This window comes from Rhinichthys klamathensis, unplaced genomic scaffold (assembly GCF_029890125.1).
Source record: "Rhinichthys klamathensis goyatoka isolate OS25496 unplaced genomic scaffold, OSU_Roscu_1.1 h1tg000104l_1, whole genome shotgun sequence".
Classification (NCBI taxonomy): Eukaryota; Metazoa; Chordata; class Actinopteri; order Cypriniformes; family Leuciscidae; genus Rhinichthys; species Rhinichthys klamathensis.
Genome location: NW_026606643.1, coordinates 1,639,983 through 1,656,806, shown reverse-complemented (window position 1 = coordinate 1,656,806; position 16,824 = coordinate 1,639,983). Strand labels below are relative to the sequence as shown.

The 16,824-nt window shown below is 38.4% G+C and overlaps 2 protein-coding genes across 3 annotated transcripts in view; both read left to right on the top strand.

Annotated features, from left to right (window-relative positions):
* Positions 1-4,762, top strand: part of kcnn2 (potassium calcium-activated channel subfamily N member 2) — a 43,321-nt gene extending 38,559 nt beyond the window's left edge. The window contains exons 8-9 of one of the 2 annotated variants that reach the window (XM_056253283.1): positions 523-592; positions 2,723-4,762. In XM_056253283.1, the coding sequence (XP_056109258.1) occupies positions 523-592; positions 2,723-2,998 (346 nt within the window). In that variant the 3' untranslated portion in view covers positions 2,999-4,762. The remainder of the gene's footprint in view (positions 1-522; positions 593-2,722) is intronic. The other variant, XM_056253282.1, reaches the window with a different exon arrangement.
* Positions 4,763-5,663: 901 nt separating this feature from the next.
* On the top strand, positions 5,664-15,099 carry drg1 (developmentally regulated GTP binding protein 1). The gene is made up of 9 exons (XM_056253279.1): positions 5,664-5,845; positions 6,059-6,182; positions 6,326-6,501; positions 7,047-7,116; positions 7,256-7,425; positions 8,171-8,301; positions 8,385-8,552; positions 12,706-12,828; positions 14,705-15,099. Exons 1-9 carry the CDS (start codon positions 5,807-5,809, stop codon positions 14,802-14,804), a joined length of 1,101 nt encoding a protein of 366 aa, XP_056109254.1. The 5' UTR covers positions 5,664-5,806; the 3' UTR covers positions 14,805-15,099.
* The last annotated feature ends 1,725 nt before the right edge of the window (positions 15,100-16,824 follow it).

Below are 16,824 nucleotides of genomic sequence, written 5' to 3'. Positions count from 1 at the left end.
ACATTTATTGCCTGACCCCATATACTTCTACCATAAGTTTATTACTGTTATTTCAAACTAAACTCTAAATATCTTCTTAGGACCAGAAGTGACTGGTTTGTCTTGTGAATTTTGTAAAGTTTTGTCATTTTTTGTAAGTAATTTAAGTATATTCTGTAATAGTTTTTAATATCATTTATCCCTACGTCACTAATAACCAGAAAGTCTTTAATCAGAGCCCCTGGTGTAATTTTTTATGCATCAATAAGGTCAACAAAAAGCATTGCTTTGTTCCTGTAAGAGGTGTGGAAAAGAAAGTCCCTCAAAAATTGAAGAGACCTTCCGCGCCCACAGCCTCTTCCCTCTGAAGTTTTTACTTGCATGCGCCTCTCAGTCCTCCTTCAATCCCTGCATTCTCTCCTCATGTCTTGTGCATGTCCTAGGAGTGCTTCTGAAATGTGTGACTTGTGAATGGAGAACCTGTCAAAAGATTTTTGTACTGACCGCTTGCCGCTATTGGGCTCTGAATGGTCTTGTGTTCAGATTAAGAAGTGTAAAAATGGAGCAACGCAAGCTGAATGACCAAGCAAACTCTCTAGTGGACCTTGCAAAGGTAAGATAATAAGTTGAATGTCTGACTAATGCATGATGGGAAAACAGGAGGTCCGTTTTTGTTTCTAAATTCTAAAGCGCACATATATTGTAAGTCTACAGGTGTCAAATGAACAGACGTGATCTTTAAATTTGTTTAATTCTTTACTTTCATCTACAATATGGTTTTCGTTGATATGATACAGATAATTTGTTTCCTTTCAAAGAGCAACTAAGCACATGGTTGATGTTAGTTAATTTATTGTTTTTCCTTCACGAAACATTCTCACATTAGCTTTTGTTATTTATTTCCCTCTTTCTGCGCACAATACATCATGCTGCTTAATGGTCCGGAAAAGCTTTCATCTCCTGAGAGAGAAAAAGAATAACTGATGAGACACCTGAGATGTTAAAACAGCCTGATAAATTTGAAGCCCTGCATTTGCACTTCCCTCATGGCCATTTTTTAGACGGGCTTAAGAGCGAGCCCTGGGGGACACCAGGCTTGCTGCCAGCCTGACTTTGCAGAACACACAGCGACCTGGGGAAGGGATACACTTGAGATCTGATGAGTCAGCTGGAACAGCCTCTCGCACGAGCACACACGCCGAAGCTGTGACATTCAAACATCCGCAGTGGTCATATCCCAGCGACCTCTGTCTGGGCTTTGCCGTGAGAGTCATTAGTTAGTGTTACCCAATTACCCTCCGGTCCCGCACCTCCCAAAGAAACCGGAGAGGGTGACATTGAGGCGGAGCGGGATCTGACTCATACTGGTTTCAGCCTCCTTTTATCATTGCCGTAATTACCTCTCACCATAAGAGGGCGGTATAACATTAATCATGGCAGCAGCTGCTCCCAGTGGCAATGAATCCTATAATCCAGCTTAAAATAACTTGAGCAGCTGCAGTGCTTCTGCAACCTTCAGACAGCCCGCAGACCCAGATACGTCGCGTCTACAACTTCTGTGACCCGTTTTCCCGATTTTTCAAGTTCTTCTATTTCATTTTTAGTTTTTCTTTTAGGAATTCATGAAAGCAGTTTGTTCAAATTTAGTGGTGTCTGCTAAGGCAAGTGTCACTGTTGCACATACTTAAGGTGAGGGAAGCCAAAGTATTAAACTTGTCACACACTGTCTGCTACAGACTGTGTGTTTCAGATCATGTGGCTTTTTGAGAAAAGGTGTGCTGTTTTTTTTCTAAGCCATCAGCCTAATGAGTTTTACCGTGGACAATAGGAGAAAAAACCCCCACATTTAATTCAATTAAAGGAGGGAGCTGAGCCATATCTAGAGACCAGAATAGCAGTGTTACTCTTTTGATTTATGTCAGTAAGCTGCCACCCAGAATACCGTACTAGCAAATGCACAGAACTCCCTAGCAACTACATAATAATGCGCTAAAAATAGAGAGACCACCTTAGTAGAGATTGACCGATACTGCTTTTTTAAGACTGATGATAACGATTAATTTTTTTAAACGTATGAAAACCGATATGCTGTTTTTTTTATTGTTGTTTTATTTATGCCTTTTGGGATAACTAAATGAGCATTAGACTACAACAAACAATATGCATTTTGAATAATTACTGTTGTTGTTAAGCTACACATTTCTAATTAGAGAAAAAATGGCTATTACTAAAAAGAAAACGACGTGTAATTATCCAAATAATACATTAAATAAGTTACTTTATCTGTTAATTAGTACTGTTGTTAGTTGCTTTTTTCCCCCATCAAATGTTGCCATTTATTGTTTGACTCAATATTTTTAAAAGATCTTTTGTAAAGTTGTAATTGCTCAATAAATCATGCATTGCTAATATTTGCAATTTTGTCAAAAGTTTTTTGTTTACCGATATTCAGACTTTTGTGACATTCATGATTTTCAGTTATTTTTTTTTTTTTTTTTTTACCAATATTCACAAGTCTTGAGTGTCGATTTTTAAAATATTGTCAAAAGTATGAATATCGGTAAACAATATCTGTCAAACAGATCATCGGCATATCTCTACACCTTAGCGTTAGCGAATAGCAAGCATTACCTCGCAGTTGAAAGTTGTATTTTAGCATTGCTACTGACCACTTATAATACCATTCTATTCAACCAATCTTTTATGAATCTCTGTTAATACCCTTTTCCTCGCTTCATCTCAGACTCAAAACATCATGTACGACCTGGTCTCGGACCTTAACGAGCGAGGCGAAGACATGGAAAAGAGGATTGGGTTGCTGGAGACCAAACTGGAGACATTGCTCAGCAACTTACAGGCTCTTCCGGGCCTCATCAGTCAGGTGATCAGCCAGCAACACCGGGACTTTCTGGAGGTGCAACTCCAGCCATTTGACAAAAACAGCCACGAGCGCTCGCAGTCCGTCTCCCGGCGCCGGTCGTCCTCCACCGCGCCGCCCACTTCTTCCGAAAGCAGCTAGAGCTCCCAGCCCAGCCGGCATCTCCGGAGAAGACTTTCGCCATCATATGGCCAAGTTGCATTTTACTGTAAAGCCTTATGGTTTCAATAAAGTATTATCCAAATTCTGATGGCACCATCAGAGGTTACCGGGGATAATGCGTTTGAAATGGATAGCTTCCACACATATCTTTTTTTTTTTTTTTTTTTTTTTTTTTTTTTTTACATCAATAAATGATGCTGTTTCTCTGTTGACAGGATCACAGAGAGACTTTTCTCAGTAACTAATGATGGAAAGATGGGGCTATCAGGTGAGCAAGTCCTTCCGGGGGACTTAATTCAGGAAAGCAATGTGATGACCTCAAACGGCACTGAATAGTGCCGGACTAGTGCTTCCTACCGAATCGTCTGTCTCTGCGTATGTGAATGAGATCTGACCTGTTCCTAGAATCAACAGGCATTAATAACTCTTTATCGAGGAACTAATAGCATGTCTGAACCCAAAATGGGCAGATGAGGAATGCTTCCCCTCCCTGTCCAAATAGAGAAAACCCTAGATTTTCACTCTCAAAGGAAAGCATATATCTTTTAGGTTAGAAACGGCATCAGCTGTAGTGTTCTTCTGTTGTGAGGCCTCTAAAAGTGACTATTCCAGGGGCCCTGTTGAAAACAATTTACGAAATGAATGCATCTGAATCTATACTTGCACTTTTTATCATTGCACTTCAATGCTTACTGACTATAATACGAATTTATGTTGCTCATTCAAATAAACAGACACCTTTAGTCATAGGATAATGGCCGGAATGTACAACGATAATGATTGTGTAGGCTACGGCAAGGGCAGCAATGAGACCTCGACTGAAATGACTGTGCTTAAAATGTAGATGTTAGATCGCTGCTGTTTATGCACCAACGTTTCAAACTCTCCATTAGTTCCAAAGGCAATCTATGGAATAGCTGAGAGGAAACGTTCTCGGTTCACTGTGCGCTCTACGCTTAAACAGTCTTCAAAACGAGAAGAGATCTACTGGATGCTATTTATAGATCTATTTGTAGATCTGTTTAAGAGCAGCAACTATCTTGTTTATGTTTGGAAATGCCTATTTTTGTATATTAATGAGGACAAGCACACCTCCAGATGCGTATGTCTTTCTCGAAGGATGTGTGGCGAAGAACTGTGTTTGAGTGTGTAAGTGGAGAACCAAAGCTTTCAAAATGGGCCGAAAGAAGGGAAATGGATGGTCGTCTGGAAAACCTCACGGTTTCCCAGTAAGCTGAACCGTACCATTGTTCTGTAACGCGTTTCTCTGGGATGGCCGTCTGGCATGTCCTGTGAATTCAGCCTCTGTTCTTTTTCATACTGGTGTTAAAGGTTAAACAAATCCACAGCACAAATCAAAATAAAGGAGTTTCATACTTATTTTCCAAGCAATCGGTCTCACGCCATTCTAAATGTGAACACAAATGTCTGTCTAATGCAAAGAATTGTATTTATTGTGGAAGAGAATACGACCAGTTCACCAAACTTTACTATCATTTATTGATAGCATGTTCTTGATAGATCTGTGCACTTTAGATTCTAAAGATATATGATGGGTTCATGTTGGATATATTGGTGCATTTCATAACCTGGCCCAGCAACAACACATCCCAGAATGTCATTAAGGGGTTACAGAACCTAACGAAACGATGGTGGATCCAGCAATTTCACCAACATAGAAACTATGAGTGATTAAATACTGTATGCAAAATGAATATAAACAATAAAATGAAGCTATTTAAAAGAAAAATGTGTGTTTGATCATTGATGTTTTATATATTTCATATGTCCAATCAGTTACTTTCTAGAGTGAGAATGAATGCCCCTCCAATTAATGCCAACTTCCTCAATAGGAAATAAGCCTGTTGGTTATTAAAATACCTGGTTAAAATAAAATTACCTATAGGTAAAATCTAAATCATTAGTTGAAAAAAAAAGGACGTTGCTGATAATAGGCCTGCATGGTCAGAGCCGTTAAATATGTTTTTTCAACGGCTCTGGTCCTGGTGAAGCAGCATTTTATCTTATGAATCCTTCTCATGATGACGCCATGGGTCCACAATAACCTCGTAAATCTAGCAACGTTTTTTTATATTTTCAATTTTTTTATAATTTAAAATTTAAAAAGACATTTATAAACCCATACTTTGTGTTACATTACCTTGGCATTAAATTGCAGAAAACTAGTTAACGCTGCTGCTGCTGACTGAAGGAGTGACGTACGCCATATTTTACATCTTTCTCTTTTCTGACTGAAGAAATCATCAATCTCTCGATTTTTTTTCTCTCTTGGAAAGTCTTAAACGTTTTCTTTTGAGTTTTTTTTTTCCTTTTGTGTTTAGGGCAAATGAGAACGCAATTTTATTTAGTTTCTGTCAGTTATTTGGATTTATGATTCACAATATAATTATTTTGCTTTGTTAATGTTTCCGATTTGAACTCGGAGGTACGGGTTTTCCCAGGTGGTGCACCTAAATGCAGCAACAGAGCCTTGTTATCACAAAGACAGAACACCCCTTTCAGTATCTGTGTATTGACATTTATGCTTTGTATTCCAAAATATCTCTGGAAAAGTGGAAGAACTGGAAGTATTCGCTCCTGTCCAGTAGGCGGAGCCCATTGTCGGGCACGAGAAGAGGCAAAATATCGCGAGAACAGAGCGTGGCGTGAACAACTCATGGCAAAGAATGTCAACGGTGTGCTTACGAGCCAACACGCTGCGTAACTAAATAAGTAACATCAAATTTTTATTTTTCAAGTAACGGCTTTGAAAGGACCAACGCCAGAATGAGTTTACTCGCCAAAATAGCCGAAATCGAGAACGAGGTGGGTTGACATTTACAGTAATGTATGAAAAATAGCCGTTAGCACGTTAGCGCCAAACCCATTCAATAGTGAATCCGCATTTCATAAATGAACCTGATATTCAATAAACCGAGCAGTTAAGTCTCACATAACACTGAAAGTTGTGAAATTATTTTGTTGTCTTGACATTGTCATTGTAAATGTGCGGTTTAATGAGCTGTGTGTGTCCTGCAGATGGCTCGTACTCAGAAGAATAAGGCCACAGCTCATCATCTGGGCCTGCTGAAGGCTAGATTAGCCAAACTGAGGAGGGAGCTCATCACTCCTAAAGGAGGCAGTGGAGGAGGCACTGGAGAGGGTCAGTGCTGCTCCATCATCACACACAGATCCTGCAATATCTTGTCTCGGGAGCGTCATGCCCATGTTTTTATAAGGGAGTCCTGAGTGATTAAACTGGTCTGTTATTGCTTTGTTTTTTCACTAACCTGATTTTCCCCTCAGGATTTGATGTGGCAAAGACTGGGGATGCCCGCATTGGGTTTGTGGGCTTCCCGTCAGTGGGCAAATCCACTCTTCTGAGTAACTTGGCTGGTGTGTATTCTGAGGTGGCTGCCTATGAGTTCACCACACTGACAACTGTACCAGGAGTCATCCGCTATAAAGGAGCTAAAATTCAGGTGAAACTCTTCGCACAAGTTTATCATATGCCAGGCATGATATTTAATAGTGTGTTCTGTATGGCTGGGTATTGACACACATTTCACAGTTCGACCCGATTTCGACTCACAAGCTTGCGATTCTATACCAATCTTAATTCGATTCAGTAGTATTGATTCATTTGGATGTACATAAGGTACAGTACATGTAAATTTTTCTCAAGGAAAAGTCTCATGTCAACTAATACTGTAAACTATACAGGTAACCGTCAATGTGTACATTATGATCATATTAAAGCTTAAAGGGATATAGGGGTTGAAATTAACTTTTTCACTCACTGGCCAATTTTGATTTGATTTACTAAATTTGGCTACTAAATTGTAATTACCGGGCATTCAGAACCAAAAAGAAATAAACCAGATTATCTACGTCTCAGCTTATAAATATTTAGGATATATATATAATATATAAAATAAAATTTGGATTTCATATATTCATTTCTTATTCAAACAGTGTCATCTGTCACCCAGCCATCTCAAGTTTGACTTTTGATTTGTTTTATTAGCTTCTGGATCTCCCAGGTATCATTGAGGGGGCCAAAGATGGCAAGGGCAGAGGACGACAAGTCATTGCTGGTAGGTAACAAACCATTAACACACAGACTCTCATTTGAGGACACTTTCAGTGCACTTCTGTCTTTTTAAGTGTGCTTTAGTACCAGTTACGTTCACTCACAGATCTTAGCGTTTCTCTAATCTTAACTCCTTCCAACAGTTGCTCGCACTTGCAACCTCATCCTGATCGTCTTGGACGTTCTGAAGCCTCTCGGACACAAGAAGCTCATTGAACATGAGTTGGAAGGTTTTGGTATCCGGCTCAACAAGAAACCACCAAATATTGGCTTCAAGAAGAAAGACAAGGGCGGAATCAACTTCACTGCCACTGTACGTCTTCAGTGTGCTATTAACCCACTAATGCATACATTTATAAAAGCATTGTTCAAGTCACTTTTCTTACATAAAATGAACATGAAAAACAAATATATATATATATATAATCAAAGGATAAATATAATATTTATCAAAGGTTTTTATTTTATGAAATGAATACATTTGTATTCCATTTTTAAACACTTTGACTTTGTTCCTGGTTTAATAAATAGTAATTGCAATTTAAGTAAATGCTAATAAGTTATGTACTTCAATAATAATACAAAAATTTGTATTTATCATGCAATATTGCAGTATCTATTATAATAGATGAATCCCTTCATGTCATTATTTTTTATATTATAAAAAAATAATCTCTTCCCTCTAATAACCTGTCACTCACATGAGATCATAGCAATTAGCAAACGACATGTGCCAATCAATCCCTGATGGACAAAATCAAGTCCCGTCCCACTTTTATTTTCGTTTGAGAAGCCTTTTCACCATAGAGAAGAAAAGATGGTAGCAATTTTTGTTTCAAGCTGATTTTAAGCAGTTCTTCGTGACATGAACATAATTTGTACGTCTTTAAATGATTTGAAGTTTACTCACTAAGATATGGAGAGCAGCATACTAGAAAAAGCATTTGTCTTTTCTCCATTATGAACCATATCATATACATCTTTTGCATTGTTTCTTAGTGTCTGTTATAAATCAGATCAGTTGTGTTTACAGTTGTCATCATGCTTTTGTGTTTCAGTGTGCTCAAAGTGAGCTGGATGCTGAGACTGTGAAAAGCATCCTTTCAGAGTATAAGATCCACAACGCTGATATAACCTTACGAGGAGACTCCACAGCTGACGACCTCATTGATGTGGTGGAGGGAAACCGGTAGGACCATATTCACATCCTCCAACCTCAGTCATTCTCACTTCAGAAGAGATTTTTCACGTGGTTGTTATCCTCTCCTCTAGGGTTTACATCCCCTGCATCTACGTACTCAACAAAATCGACCAGATCTCTATAGAGGAGCTGGACGTTATCTACAAAATCCCTCACTGCGTGCCAATCTCAGCTCACCACCGCTGGAACTTTGACGACCTGTTGGAAAGGATCTGGGACTACCTGCAACTAGTGCGCATGTGAGTTACATGTTCCGCTGAGCTCGTTGCAATGCGTTCTGGGATTGCATGCTTAGAATTTGGCCAGAACAACTTGTATTAGGGAGGCAACTTAGGGAGGAGTGGGTACCTGGCAAGCACTAATGAAAATAAGTGATTTGCTGTACATATTGTAGTGCTGCCCCGACTAAAGATTTTTCTTGTCGATTAGTAGTCGTTCATAGAATCCATTAGTCGAATAATCGCAAGATTAACGACGGCAGAAAGCGCGACCTGATTGTTTTCTTTATTTAGGTTTTCTTTATTTTACAAAAACACGTTTGTTGTTATTGTGAGTTTACACAAATACAAGTAGACCCTTTAGTTTAGGGCTGACCGATTAATCGCAATAAAGCGATTTTTTTATGCGCAGCTTGTCAGTGCAGCACAGCTGATCGGTAGTTAATGCTGCTCCATCTGAACACCAGAGGGCGCTCTCCCGCAGACGCGCCAAATATGCCCCTCCGCAGAATTGCGTAATGCACATCATTCCAGGAAATCCCTATCGGCATCATCGCTGTAGCTGAATAACCAGAAGATTGAAACGCTTTGATTAAACATGACTAATAAACACACGATTGCCTTATTCTGTGTAAGAAGCAACATCATCTCACAGAAGGATGTTCAACTGTCGTTATGGAGTGAGTTTGGAGTAAAAGCAGCGTTTACAGAGCTGTACATCAATGACGAGCTGCGCATAAAAAACAATTGCGATTTCATAATCGCGATAAGCCAAATCGATTTAAGTACGATTTAATGGAGATCGCGATTAATCGTGCAGCCCTACTTTAGTTCAGTTCATTCATATTCGATTGATGTATTACTCTTATATGTATAACTTAAAGGAGAACTCCAGCTCAAAATGAACCTTTGGTCTAATAAAACATTGGTACCTAGTCAACCGTCCTCTGAGAATTGTTTTCATGATAATCGAATGTAAATAGCTTTATCTCTAAAAACTGTTTAGCGTATAACGCTAGTAATGGGGGCATTTAATAAGTAAAAAGAAATCGCTAGTTAATACCACTAACAAGGCTCAAAATAGCCCCACACTAACACGGTAACATAATGAGGGTCCCTACATGCAAAACGAAGCATTGAGAACTTTGTAAGTGTCCAGACCGTTTAATAAGATAAAGATAAAGATAAAAGGTGTGTTCGACATCGGCTGCGGCTGGATGTAACTGATCGGCGAGAGTAGCCGCGTGCAGGCGGGGAGGAGCTGCAAACGGAGACGTGAAGTCGGACACTTTCTGGTTCCTGTAGTGACTGCTCACGTGGTGTTTGTATACTTTAGCACAGCTGAAGTGAAATAAATGCAATATTTGCCAAATACACAGATGTTTCAGAGACATTTTCATTCAATACTTTATGTACTGCTTCATACAGCGTTTGTTTGAACAAGAATAAAGTTCAACATAAGCCTACATCTACTATCAATGAAGTGTAATCAACGTTTTTTAATCAGTTTTATTTTGATAAACATAACACAATACATCGCGACTACATGAAAAGAGTGTTTACTGTTATAAAAAAAAACTGATTTGTGAGCTTTAGTGGAACTAAAGGTGTGAGAATAAACCGAATAAACACGAAACGCACGTGATCGTTGTCATGCGGTGAATCCGGCCAATCGTGGAACAGCTGTGTCGTCATCAGAGCTCGTGCAGCCCAGAGCAGCCGCTCTTCAGAAGCTGCGCTGGCTGAGTTCTACTCTCGAATCGCTCTCGCGGTACTTTGATGGCATACGTCACAGTCACGTGGCGTCGGCGCTGTATCAAGTCGGACAACATTTCTAACCGGCATGCACTGCTTCAAGTCTGCCGCCGATCGGTCTGCACAGAGCTGCATGAAGTCGAACAAGCCTATTGACAGTCCACTTCGTGTATACAGACAGGGAGCCATCTTTGGAAAACAGTCTCGACTAATCAAACCACGAACGACGTGCTAAGTGAGCTGAACTGTATGAAGTTCAGTGCACTTCTGAACTGTATGAATGGCGTTCGTGGTTTGATTAGTCGAGACTGTTTTCCAAAGATGGCTCCTGTCTGTATACACGAAGTGTATATCTTTCATGTATATCTTTATCTTTATCTTCTTATTAAACGGTCTGTACACTTACAAAGTTCTCAATGCTAGGGCTGGGCGATATGGCTGAAAACTGTATCACGATATCAGTGTTTCATATCGGTCGATATCGATAATTATTGATTTTTTTTATGACCCATTTAAAATAAGGACCAGGAGAAAAAATATATTACATTTAAACATTTTTATTTTAAACGTACCCTTCCTCTGATTACAATCCCAAGACAGAAATGTCAACACAACCATGGAAAACTCAAATCATTAGAATGTAAACATAAGTCTAAATTCACAATCAGACCTGCAAACTCCTCAGAGTAAAAAAGGTGACAGTGGCGCGGCGGGACGGGGGTGGTGGGGGGTTGTGATCGTACGTGCCCCCTGCTTGATTTCTTTTTTGAGACATCACGGTTCGGTACGATTTCGGTACAATAAAAAGCAAAACAGAAATATATTAGGCATTTTTATAAATGTCTTAAGCCTTGTATTTTTTAAATAAGTTTTATTAATAAAGGCATAGAACCAGTTTATTTATAGTGCACTGATAATAGTTTTATATAATTGGTTTATTAATTAAACTAATAAAAAGATAGATATGAGATATGTTTGGTAATTGTACCTGAATGAATTTAAAATTAATTTGCTATATTTCAGATCAATATATTTGTTTTCCTTAATTTTAATTAACCCTAACTTTATTCTCATCAGAATTATAAATAATTGATTTCCGTATAAAATAATCTACCAACATATTTCACTTTCTTTTTTAATCAATGTGTAACTTAAAAATAAATATATAGTGCTCTGTTTTGAGGACAAGAAATGAAAACCAATGCGATATGATGAATGTCCAAAAGATGGAACACACAGACTGTTTTAAAGAGGGTTGGATAAATATGTTTTGCTTTTAAAACGGTGTGTGACAGTTGTAGGTTACAGTTTGACAAGAAATACAGTGTGACAAAAGCACAATGTTGTGTTTTATTGCGAGTATAGGCCTACACAAATATAAGTAAACACTTTGCAGACTGAATGATGTCCTGTATTAACAAAATGACGGAGTATGTTTTTATGTCTCCACTGTTCGATCGCGCCCGCGTGTCTCTCTCTCTCTCGCGCGCGCGCGGAGTCCGACACACACACACACACACTCCAGCATTGAAATCTTGACATCGCAGCCTGTTCATTATGCTGTGTTCACATCAAACGCGAATAGAGCGAATTATCCAATAATGTTTCGCAACTCTAGCCTGCATGGCATGCAGATGAAGGGCACTCATTTTCTGCTTATCAATCGCCGGTTACTGAAGAGGAACCCAGCAGCACGAGACAACGATGGCGCAACCAAACTGACACGTTACATGATTGCCTGAGCGTGTCACTCCCTACGTTGCTAGGTTACCAGAGAGCGCGTGCCTTTGATAATGCAACCAAACTTGCTTCGCAACCTGTGGTTTCTTCCGACGAAGAAAAAAAATATCGAACGTTTTATCGAACACATTTTTTATTGATATCGATCACGTGTCTATCGCGATACATATCGTTATCGTTTTATCGCCCAGCCCTACTCAATGCTTCGTTTTGCATGTAGGGACCCTCATTATGTTACTGTGTTCGCTTGTTAGTGGTATTAACTAGCGATTTCCTTCTTTCGACTTCTCCGCACAAACACTTGGATATGCGCCTAATAGTAGCGCACATTTATCAAGGTTAACGTTAGAGCAAGCAGCTGTGTAAAGTTGCTACTTGCATGTTTCAATTGATAAGCCATATTGGAGGTTGATGGATGAAAGGCGAACGTTTGGATTTCCTGCCCGACATACTGTAATTACCACAAAGAACCGCCGTTCTAACACATTGTGTACTGAAATGTCACTTTCAGTGTAAATGCCCTTTTGCCTGTGTGAAGCTTACTGCAACATAACGCAGAATAATTTATTATAATGTTCTACTGTTTAGTATTCACTGCCAGTCTTTACAGTTTACAATGGGCACTATCTATCATAAAGCCACTTCATAATGTATAATAACACTGACTGATATTTCACAGCTACACAAAGCCGAAAGGACAGCTTCCTGATTACACGTCACCTGTCGTGCTTCCAGATGAAAAGACAGCTGTTGAGGACTTCTGCTTAAAGATTCACAAAAACCTCATCAAAGAGTTCAAATAGTAAGTGACTCCAGTAAGCTCTTGTTTTTTTGTAAACTTTGCTTTTCTGCAAGTGGACTGGAAGTAGTGATGTCTGATTTTTCTCTCAGTGAAGATTGCTTTGAAACAGAGTCAGGTGAAATTGAAAGTGTTTATGTATTTCCTTTTTATGCTGTGTGTCATTTTTCAACTGTGTTGATAGCAAATGGCTCTGGTGTAATGGCAGCACTGGGTATCTTTATTTCTCACACATGATGAGCACAGCATCTTAAACTCAGTTCCAAGGTTAAAGTGTACATTACGTTACTTCCTTTGGTTGGGAAGAACTTGTTCCTAAGTTCTGCATAAGAGCCCTTCATTTTGGTAAAAGAAAAAACATTGATCACGTATCTCTAACCTTTAGATATATTGTTATATTTAGTCTGTTATGAATTTTAAAATCTATTTATAAGTGTTATTGTATTATTCATATACTATTATAATATTCATATTTTGAATTAGTTTTTTTTATATAGGCTATTGAGTTTTTATTTAAATGTGCTTATATTTTAATAATTTTTTTGGTGCTTATCTTTTGTATTTTTTTTTTATATATATTTATGTTTAGCTTTTATTTTAGTTTTAGTCATTTTAGTATTTCAAGTTAAACTAAACTTGGTTTTTCATCTAAAATTTACATTTTATTTATTCCAATTAATACTTTAACAATTTGGATTGATGGCTCGATCGGACTAAAAAACCTTCATGTAAACACCTTAATCGATCCGATTGGAATTTCGATCGGATTGAAAGGGGTGGTTTACTCCTTTTGTAATCCGATCGACAGAACATGTAAACACTTGATCGGATTGAAAACCGAAACTGAAAGGACTGCGCATGTGCAATGACGTTGAAATAGCGTAATGATGTATGACTCACGGAACGAGCTGTTCTTCCTGTTGAATAAAGTGTCTTATAAAAGAGTTTCCCGATATTCTAAAATTCTCATTTCACTCAGCGTCTGTGAAGTGGAGCAGGACAACGTTCCTCCAGTCCTTGATTCAGATTATCATCCACGGACAACTGGTTCTGGGCGCGGGGTTTTACTGCGTGATAAATATTTGCAGCACGCACAACGGTTCTTGCTCATAGTCTCCAAATCATGACCAGAGACGGATAAATATTATGTCCGGTGTTTAAAACAAATAAAGAACCAATAGAGGAGAATAGTTATGCACAAACAGCGGGATATTCGTGCAGTATTTATTTTGCATGTCAAAAAATCAATTTCCGATTTAAATCTTGTGACATATAAACGCGCACCTCAACCCGGTTACTTTATTTATCGTTCATGTAAACACCGCGTTCGGATTCATCAATCGGATTGATTTCATTCCGATTGAACCAAAAGGTGTCCATGTATCAGATAACAGAATCAGAGGGACAGAATCAGATAACAATGTCAACCCTCCTAATGCTTTAAAAAAACAAAACCGCATAATTTCATGTGTAAATCCACACTTCACTTTCGGGTCAAAACTGACCCGAACACAAAAGGTGTAACAATTTTGTTTAAATGGTTTTATTTCTTTCATTTTTTTTAGTTTAAGAAGCCTTTCAAAGATGTCAATTTCTTTTTGCCAAAATGCTATAGTTACTGCAGTTATTGTACTGTTTAAAGGAAATCCCCTATTAATGTATGGTTTATTATAAATTTTCTTATAAATTGTATCTAATTTAATTTGTCACAGGTTTTAATTCTTATTACCGTTAACTGCAGAACCTGCAGTTGAATGAATTTGGTGCAGATTTTTAAAAAATTGTCCCATGTCAATGAAGGAAGATTTAAAACTCTATGTAAAACGCTACTGTGTTGAAACGTGCCCACTAGCATCATCTCTCTCTCTTCTCTCTGCAGTGCATTGGTGTGGGGGGCGTCAGTGAAGCATAACCCGCAGAAAGTGGGAAAAGACCATGTGCTAGAAGATGAGGATGTAATCCAGCTGGTCAAGAAATAAAAGGACTCGGATGCTTTGCATGATCATTACACTTCAAAAAAGAAGTAACAAGACATTTCTAAATGCCCCGAAGGTTCCCATGGCACCATTGTTGTTTCTTTCATTTTATTTTTGGACTCGGATATGGTATGATTGTAAATCACAAAAATGCATTGAGCATATTAAATAATATGTCGTCTCATATGGATCTCGCTTTATTCAGCATCAGAAATGGTTTGAATGCAGTTATAGAATAAGTGCAAATGTGGGCTGCAAAACAAAGTGAACTTCAATAAAACCCTAGTATAAAAATCCATGGATGTCTAAATGTGACTTTTTCATGACAATTCAATTCACATTTATTTGTATAGTGCTCTTCACAGTACACATCGTTTCAAAGCAGCTTTACAGAAAATGCATGAGTCCACGTTACAATTTAGATTACAATTTCAGAAATGTACGTATACAAATCACAGTTAGCTAAAAATGTATTAAAATACAGTAAATGTACAAAATAAAATGTACAAGTCAATTTATGCAAAAAAAAAATTAAGCAATGTAATAATTTAAGGCAGAAACAATTAGCTAATTGAAGTACTGAATACTTTACGAAACATTTGATTCAAGTGTTTTTGTTGAATTGTCAGCATTGTTTACCAGATGAACAAAATCAACTGTGATATCTAGTCAGTAACCAGCACTTCATATGGTTTAATCCAGTAGTCTTGTGGTCACACAACACCCTCCCCCGCTGTGGCAATCAATCACTCAGGATAACCAGGCCACTTAGCGGATGAAACGGACGGGGAATGATACACACCCCGTCAGAAGCACTGATGCCCTTATATCGCCCCACTCACTAGGGACATTTGACATTATGAATGTGTGATGGGTGCAAGCTGCCTCAAAGGTTAATCAGCCAAAAAGCCTTTTTGTTGCCTTTGCATTTGAGCTAATATAAAGTCAACAATACTACAACAAAAAGCAATTCTTGTGGTAAGTACATTTGGATAAGTGTCTTTTAAATTGTGATTTTTCAGACCTGGAGTACTCATGAAAATTACAAAATTGTATAGTGAATACACATTTCAATTTATGTTATGATTTTCAATGTTCCTTGGCTAGTAATTGCTCATTGTGAGTGTTTGTAAGTATATAGAACAATTTATTACAATGCTTATTCAGTAACAAATTAATTTATCAAAATGTGTGGTATTCCTATAGAAGGCCATCTTGTGATGACTACAAACTTTTACATATATTTCACACTGCAGCTTCTATTTAGTTATTGGGTAGTCTGCTTTAAGCTGTGCCAATGCAAAATCGTTTCTCAGAGCAGTTGAGATTAAACACTAAAATGATCTACCGTTTCAGAACATCTAGAAAATGGGGATGCACTGAATGCTTCGAAATTGTGTACTCCAAAATTATTCAGGTCTGGTCTTTTTCCATTCAAAATGATTGATAAAAAAAGCATCATACCAGTCACCCTATTCACAAAACAATAGCTAATGCGGACAGTACAATAAATAATTTTCTCAAAGAAAGCGTAATTGAAAGATGCAGCATGTTATCATTGAGAACTTAAAGCGCAGCATCAGCAAACGCTTTAGTCTGGCGTTCGTTTCTTCTGGTAGGGTTATTGGGTTCATGGAGATGAAATGGAGGCATATTCAGGCATTGATCCGAGTTTATTTTTTAAGATGGTAGGGACGTACGCCAATGGCAGAGGAGCCAGTGCTCACCCATCAAGCTCCGCCCTTCCCCCACCCATCTCCCCCTGCTGCACTTTCCCCTGTAAATTATAGCAGCACTTTAGCTAATGAAAGAGTTGAAGTCCGGGCACTAATAAAAGCCATTAAGTGAATAAAGCGCTTCCCCCTCTAACAAAATTAAAGAATTTGCCCCCTCCTCAAGAGGGAGGACTCTGTATTAATATTTATGAATTGCGGAACTGGACCCTCTACCCCCTCCCAATGACACATACCCTGGCCCACACCACCCAACTTCTCCTCGGCAACCCACCTATCCTGGGTGATAT